The sequence below is a fragment of the Bombina bombina genome, chromosome 2 (genome assembly GCF_027579735.1).
Source record: "Bombina bombina isolate aBomBom1 chromosome 2, aBomBom1.pri, whole genome shotgun sequence".
In the NCBI taxonomy this organism is placed as follows: domain Eukaryota; kingdom Metazoa; phylum Chordata; class Amphibia; order Anura; family Bombinatoridae; genus Bombina; species Bombina bombina.
Genome location: NC_069500.1, coordinates 183,246,995 through 183,265,760, shown reverse-complemented (window position 1 = coordinate 183,265,760; position 18,766 = coordinate 183,246,995). Strand labels below are relative to the sequence as shown.

Genomic DNA, 18,766 nt, shown 5'->3' with positions numbered 1-18,766 from the left:
CCAGTGTGGGTTGATGTTATAATAACAAAGGAAGCTAAGAGACATAAAAATAAAAAGCATATTTTGCAGAGTTCCTAGCGCCCCCCCAAGCCTCTGTAGCCCGGGTAGTACAGTCTAGATATGGCTGCAGATCAGGAGAAATTGTACCTAGCTCTACAGGACTGCCTGCACGAGTTGGAGTCCCAGATGTCTATTAGATTTGAACGCCTTACATCTCTTATTGAGGCCACAGCGGCAGAATGTAAAAATTTCAAGGTGCGTGCACAAGCAGGAGACGCCATCTTGGCACCTCGTAGTGCACACGTTTTTCTCCCTATTTGCCAGGTACCTGCTGAGGATACCACTAGCAACATCCCTCCAAGTGGCTATGGAGATCCCTCATTATCAAGCTGTTTCCCGGATTGTTGGGATGAGGCTGGCTCTGCACCGCAGGAACGTCAGTTGACATTTGCTCAGGGGGAAACCCCCATAGGGAAATCACTATGTAAGGTACACAAGAATTGTGAACAGCTGCTTAATGTTTTTCCACATTCCAGAGGTCCTCAGGCAGCTGTGTCGCTGCACGCAAGTGTTGATTCCATTGTGGATACTGACATTTACATGTCTCTGGTTGTTGGGACGGAGGGGGGAGTGCTTATTTATTACGCTGGTTCACCTTTCACACTACAGAGGGTCATAACTCACCCAGATGTGCGTGTCCAGTACTTCTCCTGCTCAGACCAAGTTAAAGGATCTTCATGCTCCACTGCTTCCTGTGAACTCAACAACCAGACTGGAATCGGGTAAACAGTGTCTAAGCTGCTGAATTCCTGTGGGGATTCTTGTATCACTACTGCCTATATGAATGACGATCCTGTGATCTGAAATCCAAACCCTCACAAAGGTGAAGTTTGATTTGGACTGTGTGATGAAAGACTGTATTCTAACTTTACTACCCAACTTGATGTGAATTTCTGAGACTTATCTATTGTTTCCTGCATATCAGGCTTGTTTCCTTCACTATATTAAGCTTGGAGAAATGTATTATTGTAGTGGGTTCCTGACCCTCTCGGTCCTCTATGTTAAGTGGGGGGACAGTTTGTACCTTTAAGCCAGTATTATTATATATCCATTAATAGATCAGAGTGTATTTAGAGGTCTTATCTATGTTCTTATGTTTTGTTATGCATTCAGGATACCCTCAGATACATATATATTTAGATCTTGTATATATACTACTTATTTTACTTACTATAGGCTTGTAGGACATGTCTCAACGTGTATTTAATTTGATAATCCACTGATCATAAGTGCTAGTTAATGTAAAGAACTAAGCTGGGAATGGCTCATGACATCTGTGCATTACAGCATTTATGCTGCCTAACTGTGTTTAACTATATCATAAGTCCACAAGTATGTCTCCATAGATACAATACCATCCTGGCCCCATATAACCTCTACTAATTATTCAGTTTACAATGGAGGCCTCCTTGGGTAGTAGTCTGCCTCAACCTGATTTGTTATATTTGCACCTCCACTTGTGGGGTTTAGCCCTACAGGCTTCCACGTGACATACTTTACTGCATTAAATCCATCACAAGATCTAATTGAATAATTTTGCTGGGTCTCTTTATCTCATAGATTTTGTATAGTCTTATAGTAGATTCAATGTACTGTCTGCGGCCGAGATGGTACGAATAGCACATAATCCTCCCTCACTCTTCAATGTCGGATCCCCACTAGAGAACTAGCTCCTGCTCATACATATTAACTGCCACATCTGTTTGTTGTTAGTACAGTGCATATAGCCCAACTTCTGTCATTCACATTAGCCAAAACTAGGAGTACCTCACATTAGTACAATACTTTGTTATGCTCTCTTATTTGTAGACAGGGGGGATTGCACTATATGTTTAAATTGCCTGCCTGTAACTCAGCTCAGATCATATGTGTACACCACCCTTGATACTATAACCTCTTCTTTCTTTGCATACCTATTGCTGAGTATATGTACTGTGTTGATTATGATCTAGACTGAGAGATGGTATTGGTTGAGCCTGGTGACTTAAACCTCATAACTACTTGAGCTATGATATTGACTGCCATGCAATGTTTTTATTTTATATTACATCATTACCCACTACTGTTCAGTATCAATGTTATTTAGATAGTTTGGAAGATAGTCTACATACCATATCAGTATATCACCATGTATGATCAACTTAGAGCTCTGTCTATGATGTACATTCTAGTTAAGACTGTCCACATGCTTAGGTGTCCTTATTTAGACAGACATAATGTTAAGTTATTCTATCTATATCTCCAGGCCCTCTGTTATGAATGTAAGCTAACAATAGTAAGATCTGTCATCTTTGGCTAACCCTCTGCCCGCCCCCCCTTCCTCTCCCCTTCCTCTCCTCCTTCCTCTTCCCCTTCCTCTCCCCCTTCCCCTCCTCCTTCCTTTCCTCCTTCCTCTCCTTCCTCTTCCTTCCCTCCTCCTTCCCCCCCTCCTTCCCCCCCCCCCCTCCCCTTCCCCCCCCCTACTCCCCCCTTCTCTCCTCTTCCCTTCTCCTTTCCCCCCCTCTTCCCTCCTTCTTTCCTCCTTCCCTCCTCCTTCCCTTTCCTTTCCCACCTCCTCCTCTTTCCTCCCACCTCCTCCTCCATCCCCTTCCTTCCTCCTTCTTTCCCCTTCTCCTTCCCTTCCCTCCTCCTTCCCTCCTCTTCCCCCTTCCCTTCCTCTCCCCCTCCTTCCCCTAACTTCCTTCCCCTTCCCTCCCCCACATTACTTCTGTGCGGTTGGGGATGATTCCCCTTTTTCTGCACCCTTTTGGCAGAGTTTAGTAGCCTCTGCCCTACCTGTACAGCCATGACCTAGTTTTTCTTTCCCACTGCAACATGATAGATTGGCTCTCAGGGGTTCAACACAAGATTATTGATTTTATAGTGATTTCCTGTTTTCTGTAGTCTGCTTAAGATAATAGTTTAGAGATTGCCTATGTTTTAATGGAGGCTCAGCATCATTGGTTAACAGATTATATAATTATTAAGAGAGGTTTTACTCTATGTTTTTCCAAATGATGATCTATACAGAACTACCCTGATGCCTTTATTGTGCTTTACTGTATTGAGATTATATATACACTTCATATTCTGTATTTATCCCACATAAGTTGAAATTGCAATCTTTACTATTATCTACTTTGCCATTTCCTCATTTGTTTTGTTTAGCTTTGGGTCCCACGATTGGACCTGCTTGTCTGAGGATCTCGCAAAACTCACAAGTTTTAAAAAATGAGGTGCCCATTGTGTAATGTCATGTCAGTATAATATAAGTTGTATAATGTATTCTGATGATGAGACTGTTGTCAATGCGATTTTTAACCTCAATAAAAAACTATTTAAAAAAAAAAAAAAAAAGTATGGTGCTGTTTGATAATTAAAATAATATGATTATGAAAACAAAAGTAAATTCTCCTCAGATATTGTAGAGAACTGAATAACAGTGAGTTAAAAAACGGCTTCTAGACTCTCCTCCTCCCTCCTCCCCCTCCCCTCTGCCTCTGAACATGGGGCGGGCGATTGAAACTGAACTTAGTTAACAGTGAAACACACAGACTGTGGATATCTTCAGTACATAAAACGTTTAAAATATGTTTAATAAAAGAAGATGCAATTACTGTATTACAAATATAAAATAGATCTTTGTCCTCATACACTGTAATGCACACTTTGCATTACAGTGAATTAGCATTGACAATTTGCCTGCCTTCTATAACATCAGTGAGAGAAGCTGCCGTGCACACGTCACGTGACTGCAGTGCCTGAAACGTGCGTTACAAGATGGCACCCTGCATAGGAAAACACAAGCTGGGGATAAGCATAGAAAATATGAGTAGTCTTCATGAAGAGTTTGTAGTAAGATGAACATACAGCATTGAAAACAGTGTATTAGTTTATTTTGATTCCTCAGAAACAGTTAGTTCAGAAAATCTTAAGCAGGTGTTAAGTGTCCCTTTAAGCCCAGATTTAATGAGCTCCTACGCTGATCTAGGCAATCACTTTGTTAAAGCTAGCGGGGTCATGCAGACAATGGCATATAGAGGGGAAGCACCATTTTGCATGCATACATTTCCAACAAAGGAGGTAATATAAATAATGTAATATGTGAAGGGTTTAATTAACATAGAATACAATGTTATGAAAAAATAAATAAATATAGACATATTATAGTTATGTGTAATACAACACTGGCTTTCTTAGTTACTGGCAAATAAATATGAATTCATTGTTACTACTGTTTTATGTAGAAACACATTACCTGTTTTTTAATTACATATTCATCGCCTCCTTCACTTTTCATCCGTTCTACTTTCTCTTCCTGTTGCTTGGATTCCTTTTCATACATAGATTTTTCTTTGGCCAACCTGTAGAATGGCAAATGAAAGATTTTAAAAATACTAAATATAAATATTTGGCTAACATTAAAAGGGGAAAAACCAGAGTTAAAAAAAAAATCAGAAAAAACAGAATTTATGTTTACCTGATAAATTTCTTTCCCCTACGGTGTGTCTGGTCCACGGCTTCATCCTTACTTGTGGGAATATTCTCTTCCCTAACAGGAAATGGCAAAGAGAGCACAGCAAAAGCTGCCCATATAGCTCCCCCTCTGGCTCCGCCCCCCAGTCATTCGACCGACGGTTAGGAGAAAAAGGAGAAACTATAGGGTGCCGTGGTGACAGTAGTGTATGGAATAAAAAAAATTTAAACCTGACTAAAAGCCAGGGCGGGCCGTGGACCGGACACACCGTAGGAGAAATAAATTTATCAGGTAAACATAAATTCTGTTTTCTCCTACATTGGTGTGTCCGGTCCACGGCTTCATCCTTACTTGTGGGAACCAATACCAAAGCTTTAGGACACGGATGAAGGGAGGGAGCAAGTCAGGTTACCTAAACGGAAGGCACCACGGCTTGCAAAACCTTTCTCCCAAAAACAGCCTCCGAAGAAGCATAAGTATCGAATTTGTAAAATTTGGCAAAAGTATGCAGAGAATACCAAGTCGCTGCCTTACAGATCTGATCAACAGAAGCCTCGTTCTTGAAGGCCCATGTGGAAGCCACAGCTCTAGTAGAGTGAGCTGTAATTCGTTCAGGAGGCTGCCGTCCGGCAGTCTCATAAGCCAATCGGATGATGCTTTTCAGCCAAAAAGAAAGAGGTAGCAGTAGCTTTCTGCCCTCTCCTCTTACCAGAATAAACGACAAACAAAGATGATGTTTGTCTGAAATCCTTTGTTGCTTCTAAATAGAATTTTAAAGCACGGACCACATCTAGGTTGTGTAACAAACGTTCCTTCTTTGAAACTGGATTCAGACATTCAGGGAAGGAACAACTATTTCCTGGTTAATATTCCTGTTGGAAACTACTTTTGGAAGAAAACCAGGTTTGGTACATAAAACTACCTTATCTGCATGAAATACCAGATAAGGAGAAGTACACTGCAAAGCAGATAATTCAGAAACTCTTCTAGCAGAAGAAATCGCAACTAAAAACAGAACTTTCCAAGAAAGTAACTTAATATCTATGGAATGCAAAGGTTCAAACGGAACCCCTTGAAGAACAGAAAGAACTAAGTTTAGACTCCATGGAGGAGTCATAGGTCTGTAAACAGGCTTGATTCTGACTAACGCCTGTACAAACGCTTGTACATCTGGCACGGCTGCCAGACGTTTGTGCAACAAGACAGACAGAGCAGATATCTGTCCCTTTAGAGAACTAGCTGACAGACCTTTCTCCAAACCCTCTTGGAGAAAGGAAAGAATCCTAGGAATTTTGATTTTACTCCAAGAAAAACCCTTGAATTCGCACCAACGGATATATTTGTGCCATATCTTATGGTAAATCTTCCTAGTCAAAGGCTTTCTGGCTTGAACCAGAGTATCTATAACTGAATCTGAAAACCCACGCTTAGATAGAATCAAGCGTTCAATTTCCAAGCAGTCAGTTGCAGAGAGACTAGATTTGGATGTTCGAATGGACCTTGTACTAGAAAATCCTGTCTAAAAGGTAGCTTCCATGGTGGAGCCGATGACATATTCACCAGGTCTGCATACCAAGTCCTGTATGGCCACGCAGGAGCTATTAGGATCACCGGGGCCTTCTCCTGTTTGATCCTGGCTACCAGCATGGGAAGGAGAGGGAACAGTGGAAACACATAAGCTAGATTGAACGACCAAGGCGCCACTAATGCATCCACTAGTGTCACCCTGGGATCCCTGGATCTGGACCCGTATCGAGGAACTTTGAAGTTCTGACGAGACGCCATCAGATCCATATCCGGAGTGCCCCATAGTTGAGTTAACTGGGCAAAGACCTCCGGGTGGAGTTCCCACTCCCCCGGATGGAAAGTCTGACGACTCAAATAATCCGCCTCCCAGTTGTCTACCTCTGGGATGTGGATTGCAGATAGTTGGCAGGAGTGATCCTCCGCCCATTTGATGATCTTGGATACCTCTGTCATCGCCAAGGAACTCTTTGTTCCCCCTGATGATTGATGTACGCTACAGTCATGTTGTCCGACTGAAATCTTATGAATCTGGCCTTCGCTAGGTGAGGCCAGGCCAGGAGCGCATTGAATATCGCTCTCAGTTCCAAAATGTTTATCGGGAGAAGGGACTCTTCCCGAGACCATAGACCCTGAGCTTTCAGGGAGTCCCAGACCGCGCCCCAGCCTAAGAGACTGGCGTCGGTCGTGACGATGACCCACTCTGGTCTGCGGAAACTCATTCCCTGAGACAGGTGATCCTGAGTCAACCACCAGCGGAGTGAGTCTCTGGTTACCTGGTCTACTTGAATCTGGGGAGACAAGTCTGCATAATCCCCATTCCACTGTTTCAGCATGCACAGTTGCAATGGTCTTAGATGAATTTGAGCAAAGGGAACCACGTCCATTGCTGCAACCATTAGTCCTATTACCTCCATGCACTGAGCTATGGAAGGCTGATGAATAGATTGAAGAACTTGACAAGCATTTAGAAGCTTTAATTTTATGACCTCTGTCAGAAAAATCTTCATTTCTACAGAATCTATTATTGTTCCCAGAAAGGGAACCCTTGTAGACGGGGACAGGGAACTCTTTTCTACGTTCACCTTCCACCCGTGAGACCTGAGAAAAGCTAATACAATGTCTGTATGAGCCCTTGATCTAGAAAGGGACGACTCTTGGATTAGGATGTCGTCTAAGTAAGGTGCCACTGCAATGCCCCTCGGTCTTAGAACCGCTAGTAGGGACCCTAGCACCTTTGTGAAAATTCTGGGAGCAGTGGCTAAACCGAACGGAAGAGCCACGAACTGGTAAGGTTTGTCCAGAAAGGCGAACCTTAGGAACTGATGATGATCTTTGTGGATAGGAATATGTAGGTACGCATCCTTTAAGTCCACGGTAGTCATGTATTGACCCTCCTGGATTGTTGGTAAAATCGTTCGAATGGTTTCCATTTGGATTGATGGAACTGTGAGGAATTTGTTTAGAATTTTTAAATCCAGAATTGCCCTGAAAGTTCCCTCTTTTTTGGGAACTACGAACAGGTTTGAGTAAAACCCCCGACCTTGTTCCACTGTTGGAACTGGGTGTATCACTCCCATCTTTAATAGGTCTTCTACGCAATGTAAGAATGCCTGTCTCTTTATCTGGTATGAAGATAAGCGAGACATGTGGAACCTTCCCCTTGGAGGAAGTTCCTTGAACTCTAGAAGATAACCCTGAGAGACTATTTCTAGTGCCCAGGGATCCTGAACATCTCTTGCCCAAGCCTGAGCAAAGAGAGAAAGTCTGCCCCCTACTAGATCCGGTCCCGGATCGGGGACTACCCCTTCATGCTGTCTTGGTAGCAGCAGCAGGCTTCTTGGCCAGTTTACCCTTGTTCCAGCCTTGCATTGGTTTCCATGCTGGTTTAGGCTGGGAAGCGTTACCCTCTTGTCTAGAGGCTGCAGAGTTAGGAGACGGTCCGTTCCTGAAATTGCGAAAGGAACGAAAATTAGATTTGTTCTTAGCCTTGAAAGGCCTATCCTGTGGGAGGGCATGGCCCTTTCCCCCAGTGATGTCTGAAATAATCTCCTTCAATTCTGGCCCAAAAAGGGTCTTACCTTTGAAAGGAATATTAAGCAGTTTTGTCTTGGACGACACATCGCCGACCAAGATTTTAGCCAAAGCGCTCTGCGCGCCACAATTGCAAAACCTGAATTTTTCGCCGCTAATTTTGCCAATTGCAAAGCGGCATCTAAAATAAAGGAATTAGACAACTTTAGTGCGTGAATTCTGTCCATGACTTCCTCATATGGAGTCTCCTTATTGAGCGAATTTTCTAGTTCCTCGAACCAAAAAGACGCCGCCGTTGTAACAGGAGTAATGCACGAAATTGGCTGGAGAAGGAAACCTTGCTGAACAAATATCTTTTTAAGCAATCCTTCCAATTTTTTATCCATAGGATCTTTGAAAGCACAACTGTCCTCAATGGGAATAGTCGTGCGCTTGGCCAACGTAGAAACTGCCCCCTCAACCTTAGGGACTGTTTGCCATGCGTCCCTTCTGCGGTCGACAATGGGGAACATTTTCTTAAATATAGGAGGTGGGACAAAAGGTATACCTGGCTTCCCCCACTCCTTGTTCACTATGTCCGCCACCCTCTTGGGTATCGGAAAGGCATCAGCGTGCACAGAGACCTCAAGGAATTTGTCCATTTTGCACAATTTCTCTTGAATCACCAAAGAGTCGCAATCGTCAAGAGTAGTTAGCACCTCCTTAAGCAGGGCGCGGAGATGTTCTAACTTAAATTTAAACGTCACGATATCAGGTTCTGCCTGCTGAGAAACTTTTCCTGAATCAGAAATTTCTCCCTCAGACAGACCCTCCCTCACTGCCAATTCAGACTGGTGTGAGGGTATAACAGATAAATTATCGTCAGCGCACACTTGCTCATCCTCTATTTAAAACTGAGCAATCACGCTTTCTGGGAAATGCTGGCAGTTTGGATAAAAGATTAGCTATAGAATTATCCATTACTGCCGTTAATTGCTGCATAGTAACAAGCATTGGCGCGCTAGATGTACTAGGTGTCGCCTGCGCGGGCATAACTGGTGTTGACACAGAAGGAGAGGATGATGAACTATCCCCACTACCTTCATTGAAGAATCATCTTGGGCAACCTTATTAAATGTGACAGTACTGTCCTTACTTTGTTTGGACGCCATGGCACAATTTTCACATACATTTAAAAGGGGGAACCACCTTGGCCTCCATACACACAACATATTATATCTGAAGGTACAGACATGTTAGACAGACTTAGGCAGGCTATTAATGCAATAAAACCGTTTTTAAACAAAACCGTTACGGTCTCTTTAAATAATAAAAAGAGTACACTTTATTTCTGAATGTTTAAAAAACTATGAAGGAAATATCCGATCTTTACAAAAATTTCAAGTCTGTAACCCCTTAAATGAGCAAACCGGAGCTAATTGTTCAATTTACCAGTTTAAACCCACTACAGTTCCTGCCACAGCCTTTGCTGCGGCTTTACCTTTCCTTGGGGGTTATTCACCACAGAAATAAGCCTTCTAGAATCGTTTTTATGGCCACAGGACCCTCTCACATGAAGCTGCATGCACTGCTTCCAGAAGTAACTGCGCAACTAAGGCGCGAAAATGAGGCCTCCTCCCTCTGCATACCAGAGTGAAGGGGCCTTCCTGACTAGATTAGGTGTCTAAACAACTGCCAGGCGTAATAAAAACGTTCCCAAAAGTGTTTCCAAGTTCCAAAACACTCCAAAAGTCATATAAATATTATATAAATTAATCGATTTAGCCCACAATAGTGTCAACCAGTATATAGCCCATTTATAAGCCTTCATTCTGTTATGAGTCTAAGAAAATGGCTTACCGATCCCATAAGGGAAAATGACAGTCTTCTAGCATTACTATGTCTTGTTAGAAAAGAGACTAGTCATACCTGGAGCAGAAAAGTCTGCAAACTGTTCCCCCCAACTGAAGTTCTCTGGTTTCAACAGTCCTGCGTGGGAACAGCAATGGATTTTAGTTACTGCTGCTAAAATCATATTCCTCTTTAAACAGAACTCTTCATCACTTTCTGTTGTAGAGTAAATAGTACAAACCGGCACTATTTTAAAATAACAAACTCTTGATAGAAGAAATAAAAAAACTACAACTAACACCACATACTCTTTACCATCCCCGTGGAGATGCTACTTGTTCAGAGCGGCAAAGAGAATGACTGGGGGGCGGAGCCAGAGGGGGAGCTATATGGGCAGCTTTTGCTGTGCTCTCTTTGCCATTTCCTGTTAGGGAAGAGAATATTCCCACAAGTAAGGATGAAGCCATGGACCGGACACACCAATGTAGGAGAAATCAGAGTTACTCAGATAATTATTAGATGAGAATATATATCTTTCTATAGGTCAAGCTTTATTTAGTATACAAACCCGAAATCTAAATAACACTATAACACCTTCATTAGGATACTATGTAGAATAACCAGAACTTGCATAGCCAGAAAATGGAAAACAGGGGCACCAAGCTGGTCAGAAATTAAAAACAAAATAAATATAATGTTTCAAATGTATGAATCAGCCTAATGGGTGCTAGACACAAGGGACTCCTTCCAGAAAATATGGTTCTACTGGATCATGAAAGAAAACAATATTACTCAAAGCTCACAGGATTAGGCTTACGATACACAATAACAACATAAAAGATCCAGATACCTGACCCTAGAGCCCAGAGGCAGAACTTTTTTTCACTTTCTGCGATGAGATTTTTTTAGTGAAATTTTTTCTGCAGGTCATTTTTAAATGAAATAAAATTGTAAATTTGTCAGTTACACTAAAGCACCAGATCAATTGCAATATGTTGGTTAACTGGAGAATAAAGCAATATTTAAAGTTTCATAATCTAGTGCAGTAGTTGAAAATTGCATTGCAAATTAGCTCCAGACAAAAAAAATAATTGTAAAATGTCTCTTGAATTAATTTGTTTCCTTTCCTCTTAGTTTAACATAGAAATGTAGTAATAAAAAAGGTGCATTGCTCATACAAACATCATACAGTCAGAGAAAAACAGCTTTGCAGACTGTGAAAAGCTAGGGAATGAGCTTGCAAAAATCTGAGAGCCAAACAATCAATGCACTGCTGCTTTGTAGCACTACTGCATATTTGACTGTTGTCTTCAAACAGCACTTTGTTCTGGATGCACTGTGTTAAGGAAAACTTATACAATGCAGCCAGAGAACAGCTTTGTTTAAAAAAAAAAAACAGCCTAATGTGGAGCAGCACTGAAAAGTTAAAGCGCTAACAGTTCCTGTTCTTTCTGCAGACATGCTGCATTTTCTGCAATGACATCTCAGATCACTCTATGTTCTGCCTTGGGGCCCTAGAGTTCTAGACCAAATTTATTATATACAAAAATATTTCTCTCTCTCTCTCCTCTACTTTTTGTTTTCTTCTAATTATTACACATTGATTGGAAATGTTACAGTTTACCTAATTTAACGTTTAAAATTGTAAAGGTTTATTTGAGTATATTGTGAGATAATGTGATGGTGGGGAAAATAGGGGAGCATTCCCCTCTCCGTTAATAAGTGGATAACACCCTGGAGACATCTTACACCAAAGGAGACAGGTCCTCATCAACCAGCTTGAGAACTTTCTTGGAAACATAATAAAGAACAAAGGACTGTCACAAGAAATGATCTCTTTATGTTGTTACGAACTGTACACCATGTTCATTTATTTTTGTAAAATTGTTAAATAAAAATGATTTAAACATCAAAAGGGGGAAAAATACAACAGAATGTTTTACATAGGAAATTAAAAAAAACTAATCTAAAGTAAATGTTTACAATCAATTTCTTTAGCACCAAGAAAATTAAATACCTTCCCCCCCCCAAAAAAAAATAACCGGTATTTGCTTGTGCTGGATGTATTAATGTTTAGGTACAATACAGAAGGCAGCAAGTATAGGCAGCATAGGCCTGAGGCTCAAGTTTGCCCCTTGCTGTACCCACTCTAGTGTGGGGAACAGTGCTGATTTGTTACGGAAGACCACCGCAGACATTGAGCATACAGCAGCAAGCATTTAACTTATATTATTCAGACAGAGCATCATTTTACTTCTATTATCAAATGTACTTCTTTTTCTAGGTCACCTTTGTTGAAAATCATATCTACCTAGCCAGGGACTGGTAGCAATGCACATGTGACTCTTGTAATTGTTTCACCAAATGGGTTAAGCTAGCTCCCAGAAGTACATTGCTGCTCTGGAGCTGACATTAACTATGTGTTTAAACCATTTGAAAGGCTTAAACACTTAGGAGTAGATCATAATCTATTATTTGCTAATTATAGTCAGATTAACAGCTACTGATGAGAAGTTTTCAATGCCTGTGTGATCACAAACATATATTTTCTATTGTTTTTCAAGCACCAAAAACACTGAATGTAGATAAAAAGCCCTATACTTACCATGGGACAGTCCTGTTCAAAGCAATCACAATCCAGAATCAGAATACTTAACATATTTACGAGCACTTTTCACTGATTGAATTTGACAGCTATAGGGACATGATAAAATTATAAAATGCCAAACTGTTCAGCTAGCTCCCAGCTGTGCACTGCTGCTCTGGGGATAACTTTAACTTTGTGATTAATCCTGTTGAGGTGGTTAAACACATATGCAAGCAACAGTATAATTGTATGATGTGCTGACAAAATGGAATGTACACCAGTGTCTGGGAGCATTGGATAAAACACAATATTTAAGGTAATCACACGCTAACTGCAATCAAAGTAAAAAGCGTGTGGCAGCATTAGCGCACGTATTAAAAGTTGAAAGTAAAAAGACTGATACACGCTATCTTCAGGACTTCGAATATCGCAACAGCGCAAACTTCTCCCCAAAAGACTTCTTTGGGGCGCACTGAAAAAGAAAAAAAAAAAAACACCTCTCAGTTATTGCGTACTAACCCAAAACTGTGCTAAACCCAAAGGTTTTAGGAACACTTTACATTCCTATGCTCTTCACATAGAACATTTTGTGTTTATTTTTAAAATAGATCTATCTCTCTCTATACACAGATATATTGTATATACAGATTACTTAGATCATGCCTGGGTAACCTATATATAAATAAAGGGGTGAACCAGTAAAAAAAATTACCAGCGAGTTACGAGCTTACCCCCAAAGAAAAAATTGAGGGCTGCACGATTAATAACAGATGCTATTTAAAACCACGATTAATCACTGTGATTTAAAAACCACGAGAGTATGCGATTTTTTTGGGGGAAAAAATTCTTGTTTATGCATGAAAACGGAGGCGGAGTCCTTCAGGCTTCCATTGTATGAGGGAGGATGAGAGGCGGACCTGTGAATGCCCGCGAAAACGGCCATTATTTCAGAGCGTGTGGGAGCAGCGGCAGAAACAACAGCCCTTCATCTTGGAGTCTTGTGGCGGTAGGACATGCGCTCAAAGTTGAGAGCAATAAAGTGAGTAGTAGTGTACAAAAACGTTAAAGTGCCTTTTTTTATTTATTTTTTTATTAACTTCTGTAATGCATAACATTGATTCCATTCCCTGTCTGGGTCAATTTTAATTATATATGTTCATGTTCAGGTGCTTGTAGGATGTTCGAATCTTAAATAATATATTCAATATATTGATATAATATAAATACTAGATACATGATGATATTAGATATATAGATACTTAGATAGATGATAATTATTATATATTTAATATATAATTGAGCTGAGTGTAGATAGATCATCAATCATCATACACAGTGATGCAGTGCACAACAATATCTATTCTTAAGTTTAGTATTTTTTACTCTAAGTGTTAAATTTTTAAATTACACGTTACCATTACCCTTATTATACCAGTTTGCAGTCCAGTAGTGTACCATACCACAAATATTGTTTTCTAATTAATATCAAAAATGATCTAATTTTGGTTAAATGCAATTTTTATTTTGTCATTCTTTATGGTGGATGCTGCTGCTGCAATGCATAACTCTTATGTTCAATCAACAGCAAAGACTGCACGTTTGTCGTCTGCTAGTATCAAGTTCAACAAAATCAGCCAACAGCAAGGTCACCCACATCCTGCAGGCTGTTTCTTCTTCTACAACAGCATGGTCACCCACATCCTGCAGCCTGTTTCTTCTTCTACAACAGCAAGGTCACCCACATCCTGCAGCCTGTTTCTTCTTCTACAACAGCAAGGTCACCCACATCCTGCAGCCTGTTTCATCTTCTACAACAGCAAGGTCACCCACATCCTGCAGCCTGTTTCTTCTTCTACAACAGCAAGGTCACCCACATCCTGCAGCCTGTTTCATCTTCTACAACAGCAAGGTCACCCACATCCTGCAGCCTGTTTCTTCTTCTACAACAGCAAAGTCATCCTGCAAGTGCACTGCAAGTCTGTCTTCTACAACAGCAAGGTCAGTCCTCCAGAGCCAGTGTATTCTATAACTGCAAGGTCAGTCCTCCAGAGCCAGTGTATTCTATAACTGCAAGGTCAGTCCTCCAGAGCCAGTGTATTCTATAACTGCAAGGTCAGTCCTCCAGAGCCAGTGTATTCTATAACTGCAAGGTCAGTCCTCCAGAGCCAGTGTATTCTATAACTGCAAGGTCAGTCCTCCAGAGCCAGTGTATTCTACAACTGCAAGGTCAGTCTCCTCCAGTGAAAGCCAGTGTTGCCTTAGTCTCAAATAAACATGGATGAGCAAGCCCATTGTTGTCTTCTTTATATCGAATTAATTTCAAGTGTAAGCCTGTAACGTCTTTTCTCTCTATCAAGGGAACTGCATCATCAAGCCCATTGTTGTCTTCTTTATATTCAAGTGCAAGCCTGTGGTCTCTTGTCTTAATTGCAGCAGAATCAGATCATCCTTCTTGATCCAAAATAATTGAGGTTCAAAAATCTTTAGGAAGCTTTTTCAAGACTGCTTCTGCTGTGTCATCTCTGCAACTTGAAGAAGCTATACTAGCATCATCAGAGCTAAGCTAACAGCATCATCAAGCCTATTCAATTGGTGTCTTAAACATAGAAACATATATATTGACGGCAGATAAGAGCCATAGGCCCAGCAAGTCTGCCCTTTATTGCCTAACAGTATAAAATTATATACTGCTAGATTACAAGTTTTGTCGGTAAAAACTTGCGTTGCTAACAAGCCATTTTTTTTCAGCGCTCATTTTAAACAACGCTGGTATTACAAGTTTTCTGAATGGCTGCGTTAGCCTCAGAAAAGTGAGCGTTGAGCAAAATTTAGCTCCACTTCTCACTGTCATACCAGCGTTGCTTACGGTAGCGGTAAGTTGGCAAAACATGCTCATGCACTATTTCTCCATAGGAAACAATGGGGCTGAGACGGCCGAAAAAAAACCTAACACCTGCAAAAAAGCAGCGTTCAGCTTCTAACGCAGCCCCATTGTTTCCTATAGGAAAATAAAGCCAGCATTCCACCCAGTTCATAATTTTTGAATCTAGACCAAGTAGATACAGTTTGTGAATTAGTTTATTGTGTGGGACGGTGTCAAATGCTTTGCTGAATCTAGATATGCTACATAAACTGCTGCACCCTTGTCTAATACTTTTGTTACATAATCAAATAAGTCAATTAGATTAGTCTAACATGATCTCCCTGACGTAAAACTGTGCTGATTTTGGTCCTCTAAATTGTCTTTCTATTCAAGTGAAAGCCTGTGGTCTCTTGTCTCTCATTGTGCCACCCTACTGATTCTGGCAGTGTGAGGTAGCATAAATCTCCTCATTTTTTTGCTCCAACTGGTAGTGTGCGCGGTAGATAAAATTCAAGATGAGTTCTGATTCAGAGCTGTCCTGTCCAACAATAACGATGATGATGATGATTTGTTGGTGCCAAAGAAAAATTCAACATCAGTTGTTTGGGAGTTGTTTTGGTTTCAGAAAAGATGATGTGACACAGAGTAATCTGCAAGATTTGTGGAATGAGTGTTGCAACAAAATGGATTAACACAACAAACTTGTTCCAGCACCTTAAACAGCGGCATAAGGAAATCGTTGAACAATGTTAAAAAAAAAAAAAAAACACACATAAAGAGAAAAGACAACACAAAAAAGCTGTGAATGTAATGTTGAGCTGCAACAATTAATTATAAAGGCATTTGAGAAATAACCAATGCTATGCATATTATGGTGCCTGCATACACGGTTAGTAACTGCAATCTCACAAATACTTCTCAGTAGTTGCAATCTCATAAATGTATGCAAAACTGTAGTTGAATCTGAGATAAAACTATTGGAATACTATATGCAACAACAACAGATATGTGGTCAAGCTGAATAATGGAGCCATATATGGGTTTAACCGTGCACTTCATCAAAAAGAAGATGGCATTAACTCAAGACCAGGAAGAACATCAACTGCCATCATTCACTTATAACAGAGTGCCCAACAAGGTGGAGCTTAAGACAACAGATGATAGAGAGAGTTTTAGAGCAACAGAGAGCATTGACTCAGGCTCTCTCTGCAGACAGAAAAACAGACATCTGGTTCTACAATGGAAGGACACTGATGTTCTTGAATCTGTAAGCAAGGCACTGGGTCAAGTACAAGATTTTACTAATGCCTTTTATGGAGAGAACTATGTCAGTCTATCATATCTAAAATCAGTTCTGCATCTATTAAATACAAAGATACTGGTTCTGGAGGAAGACGATTCTGACCTGATCAAGACACTGAAATCCATAATTCTTGAATACATTAATAGAAATTATAAAGATACTCAAGATCTGCTAGATATGGCATCATTCCTTGATCCACGATTCAAGACAAGCTACATAAATGTGGATAAAATTCCCAGCATCAAGGCCAGGGTGATGTCTGATATGGCCATTGTGTCTGAGCAGCAAGTCATGCAGGAACCAAGTCAAGCAATCGGCAGTCCCCCATGCAAAGTAATTGTAAATGTAGAAGACACAGTGCCAGCAACTGCAGCAGATGGTCCTCCTCACGCAAAGAAATCAAGAAAGTCTTAGGAAGCTTTTTAAAGACTGAGTCCACTGTGCCATCTCTGTAACTTGAAGAAGCCATAGTATCAGAGCTTAACAGCTACCTGTTTCTCTCTCCATTGATAGTGAGAAAAATCTTATGCAATGGTGGAAAAACTACATCAGATTAACTTTACCAAATTGAGCAAGCTTGCACAAAAATATATTTTTGTTACTGCAACTAGTTCACCATCAGAGAGGGTGTTTAGCACTGGAGGAAATGTGGTGACCTGTCAATGTTATGATTATCATTTTGGATTTCAAACATTAACCTTAACCAGTCCACCACCAGCAGCAATGCCTGAAATCCCCCCCAAAAAATTAAGTTATATATTTATGTTATTCACTCTCAGGAAGCTGCACTGTCCCCAGAGTCACAGGCAGTTAACCCCAGACAGGTCTGGGTGCAAGGCCCATAGGGAAAATTACAAAACAAATTAATACAGCACAAAAGTCCAGCACTCACTTAAAAGCTCTCAGCTAAGATTAAAAGCAAAAATGGAAGAGTTAGTTTACCGCATCTGGCCAAATGGGATAAGCCCAGGTACCACGTCAAGGTCTCTTCCAAAACCTGAGTCCATAAACAGCCACACAATGCAAGCTCTCAATCCAACAAACTGGGAACAAGTGAAGGGTAATCAACTCTTTTACCTGTAAAAAAAAAAAAATACAAACAACCCCCCCAACAGTAAAACCCACCACCCACACAACCAACCCCCCAAATAAAATACTAGCTAAAAAAACCTGAGCTCCCCATTGCCCTGAAAAGAGCATTTGGATGGGCATTGCCCTTAAAAGGGCAGTTAGCTCTTTTGCCGCCCAAACCCTAATCTAAAAAATAAAACCCACCCAATACACCCTTAAAAAAAACCTAACACTAAACCCCTGAAGATCGACTTACCGGGAGACGTCTTCATCCAAGCCGGGCAGAAGTGGTCCTCCAGACGGGCAGAAGTCTTCATCCAGACGACATCTTCTATCTTCATCCTTCAGGCACGGAGCGAGTCCATCTTCAAGACATCCGACGCGGAGCATCCTTTTCATCTGGCGACTAAAACAGAATGAATGTACTTTTAAGTGACGTTATCCAAGATGGCGTCCCTTAGAATTCTATCAGCCAATAGGAATCTAAGAGACGCCATCTTGGATGACGTCACTTAAAAGGTACCTTCATTCTGTTTTAGTCATCGGATGAAGAGGATGCTCCGCGTCGGATGTCTTGAATATGGACCCGCTCTGCGCCGGAAGGATGAAGATAGAAGATGCCGTCTGGATGAAGACTTCTGCCCGGCTTGGATGAAGACTTCTGCCTATCTGGAAGACCACTTCGCCTGGCTTGGATGAAGATGTCTCCTGGTAAGTCGATCTTCAGGGGGTTAGTGTTAGGTTTTTGTTAAGGGTGTATTGGGTGGCTTTTATTTTTTAGATTAGGGTTTGGGCGGCAAAAGAGCTAACTGCCCTTTTAAGGGCAATGCCCATCCAAATCCCCTTTTCAGGGCAATGGGGAGCTTAGGTTTTTTTAGCTAGTATTTTATTTGGGGGGTTGGTTGTGTGGGTGGTGGGTTTTACTGTTGGGGGGTTGTTTGTATTTTTTTTTTTTACAGGTAAAAGAGCTGATTTCTTTGGGGCAATGCCCCACAAAAGGCCCTTTTAAGGGCTATTGGTAGTTTAGTTTAGGCTAGG

At 41.0% G+C, this 18,766-nt stretch overlaps 1 protein-coding gene across 1 annotated transcript in view; it reads right to left on the bottom strand.

The window, feature by feature from the left end:
* TBCA (tubulin folding cofactor A) overlaps nucleotides 1–18,766 on the bottom strand; it is a 159,765-nt gene that overhangs the window by 94,563 nt on the left and 46,436 nt on the right. The window contains exon 2 of the mRNA XM_053701378.1: nucleotides 4,298–4,403. Within this exon, the coding sequence (XP_053557353.1) occupies nucleotides 4,298–4,403 (106 nt within the window). The remainder of the gene's footprint in view (nucleotides 1–4,297; nucleotides 4,404–18,766) is intronic.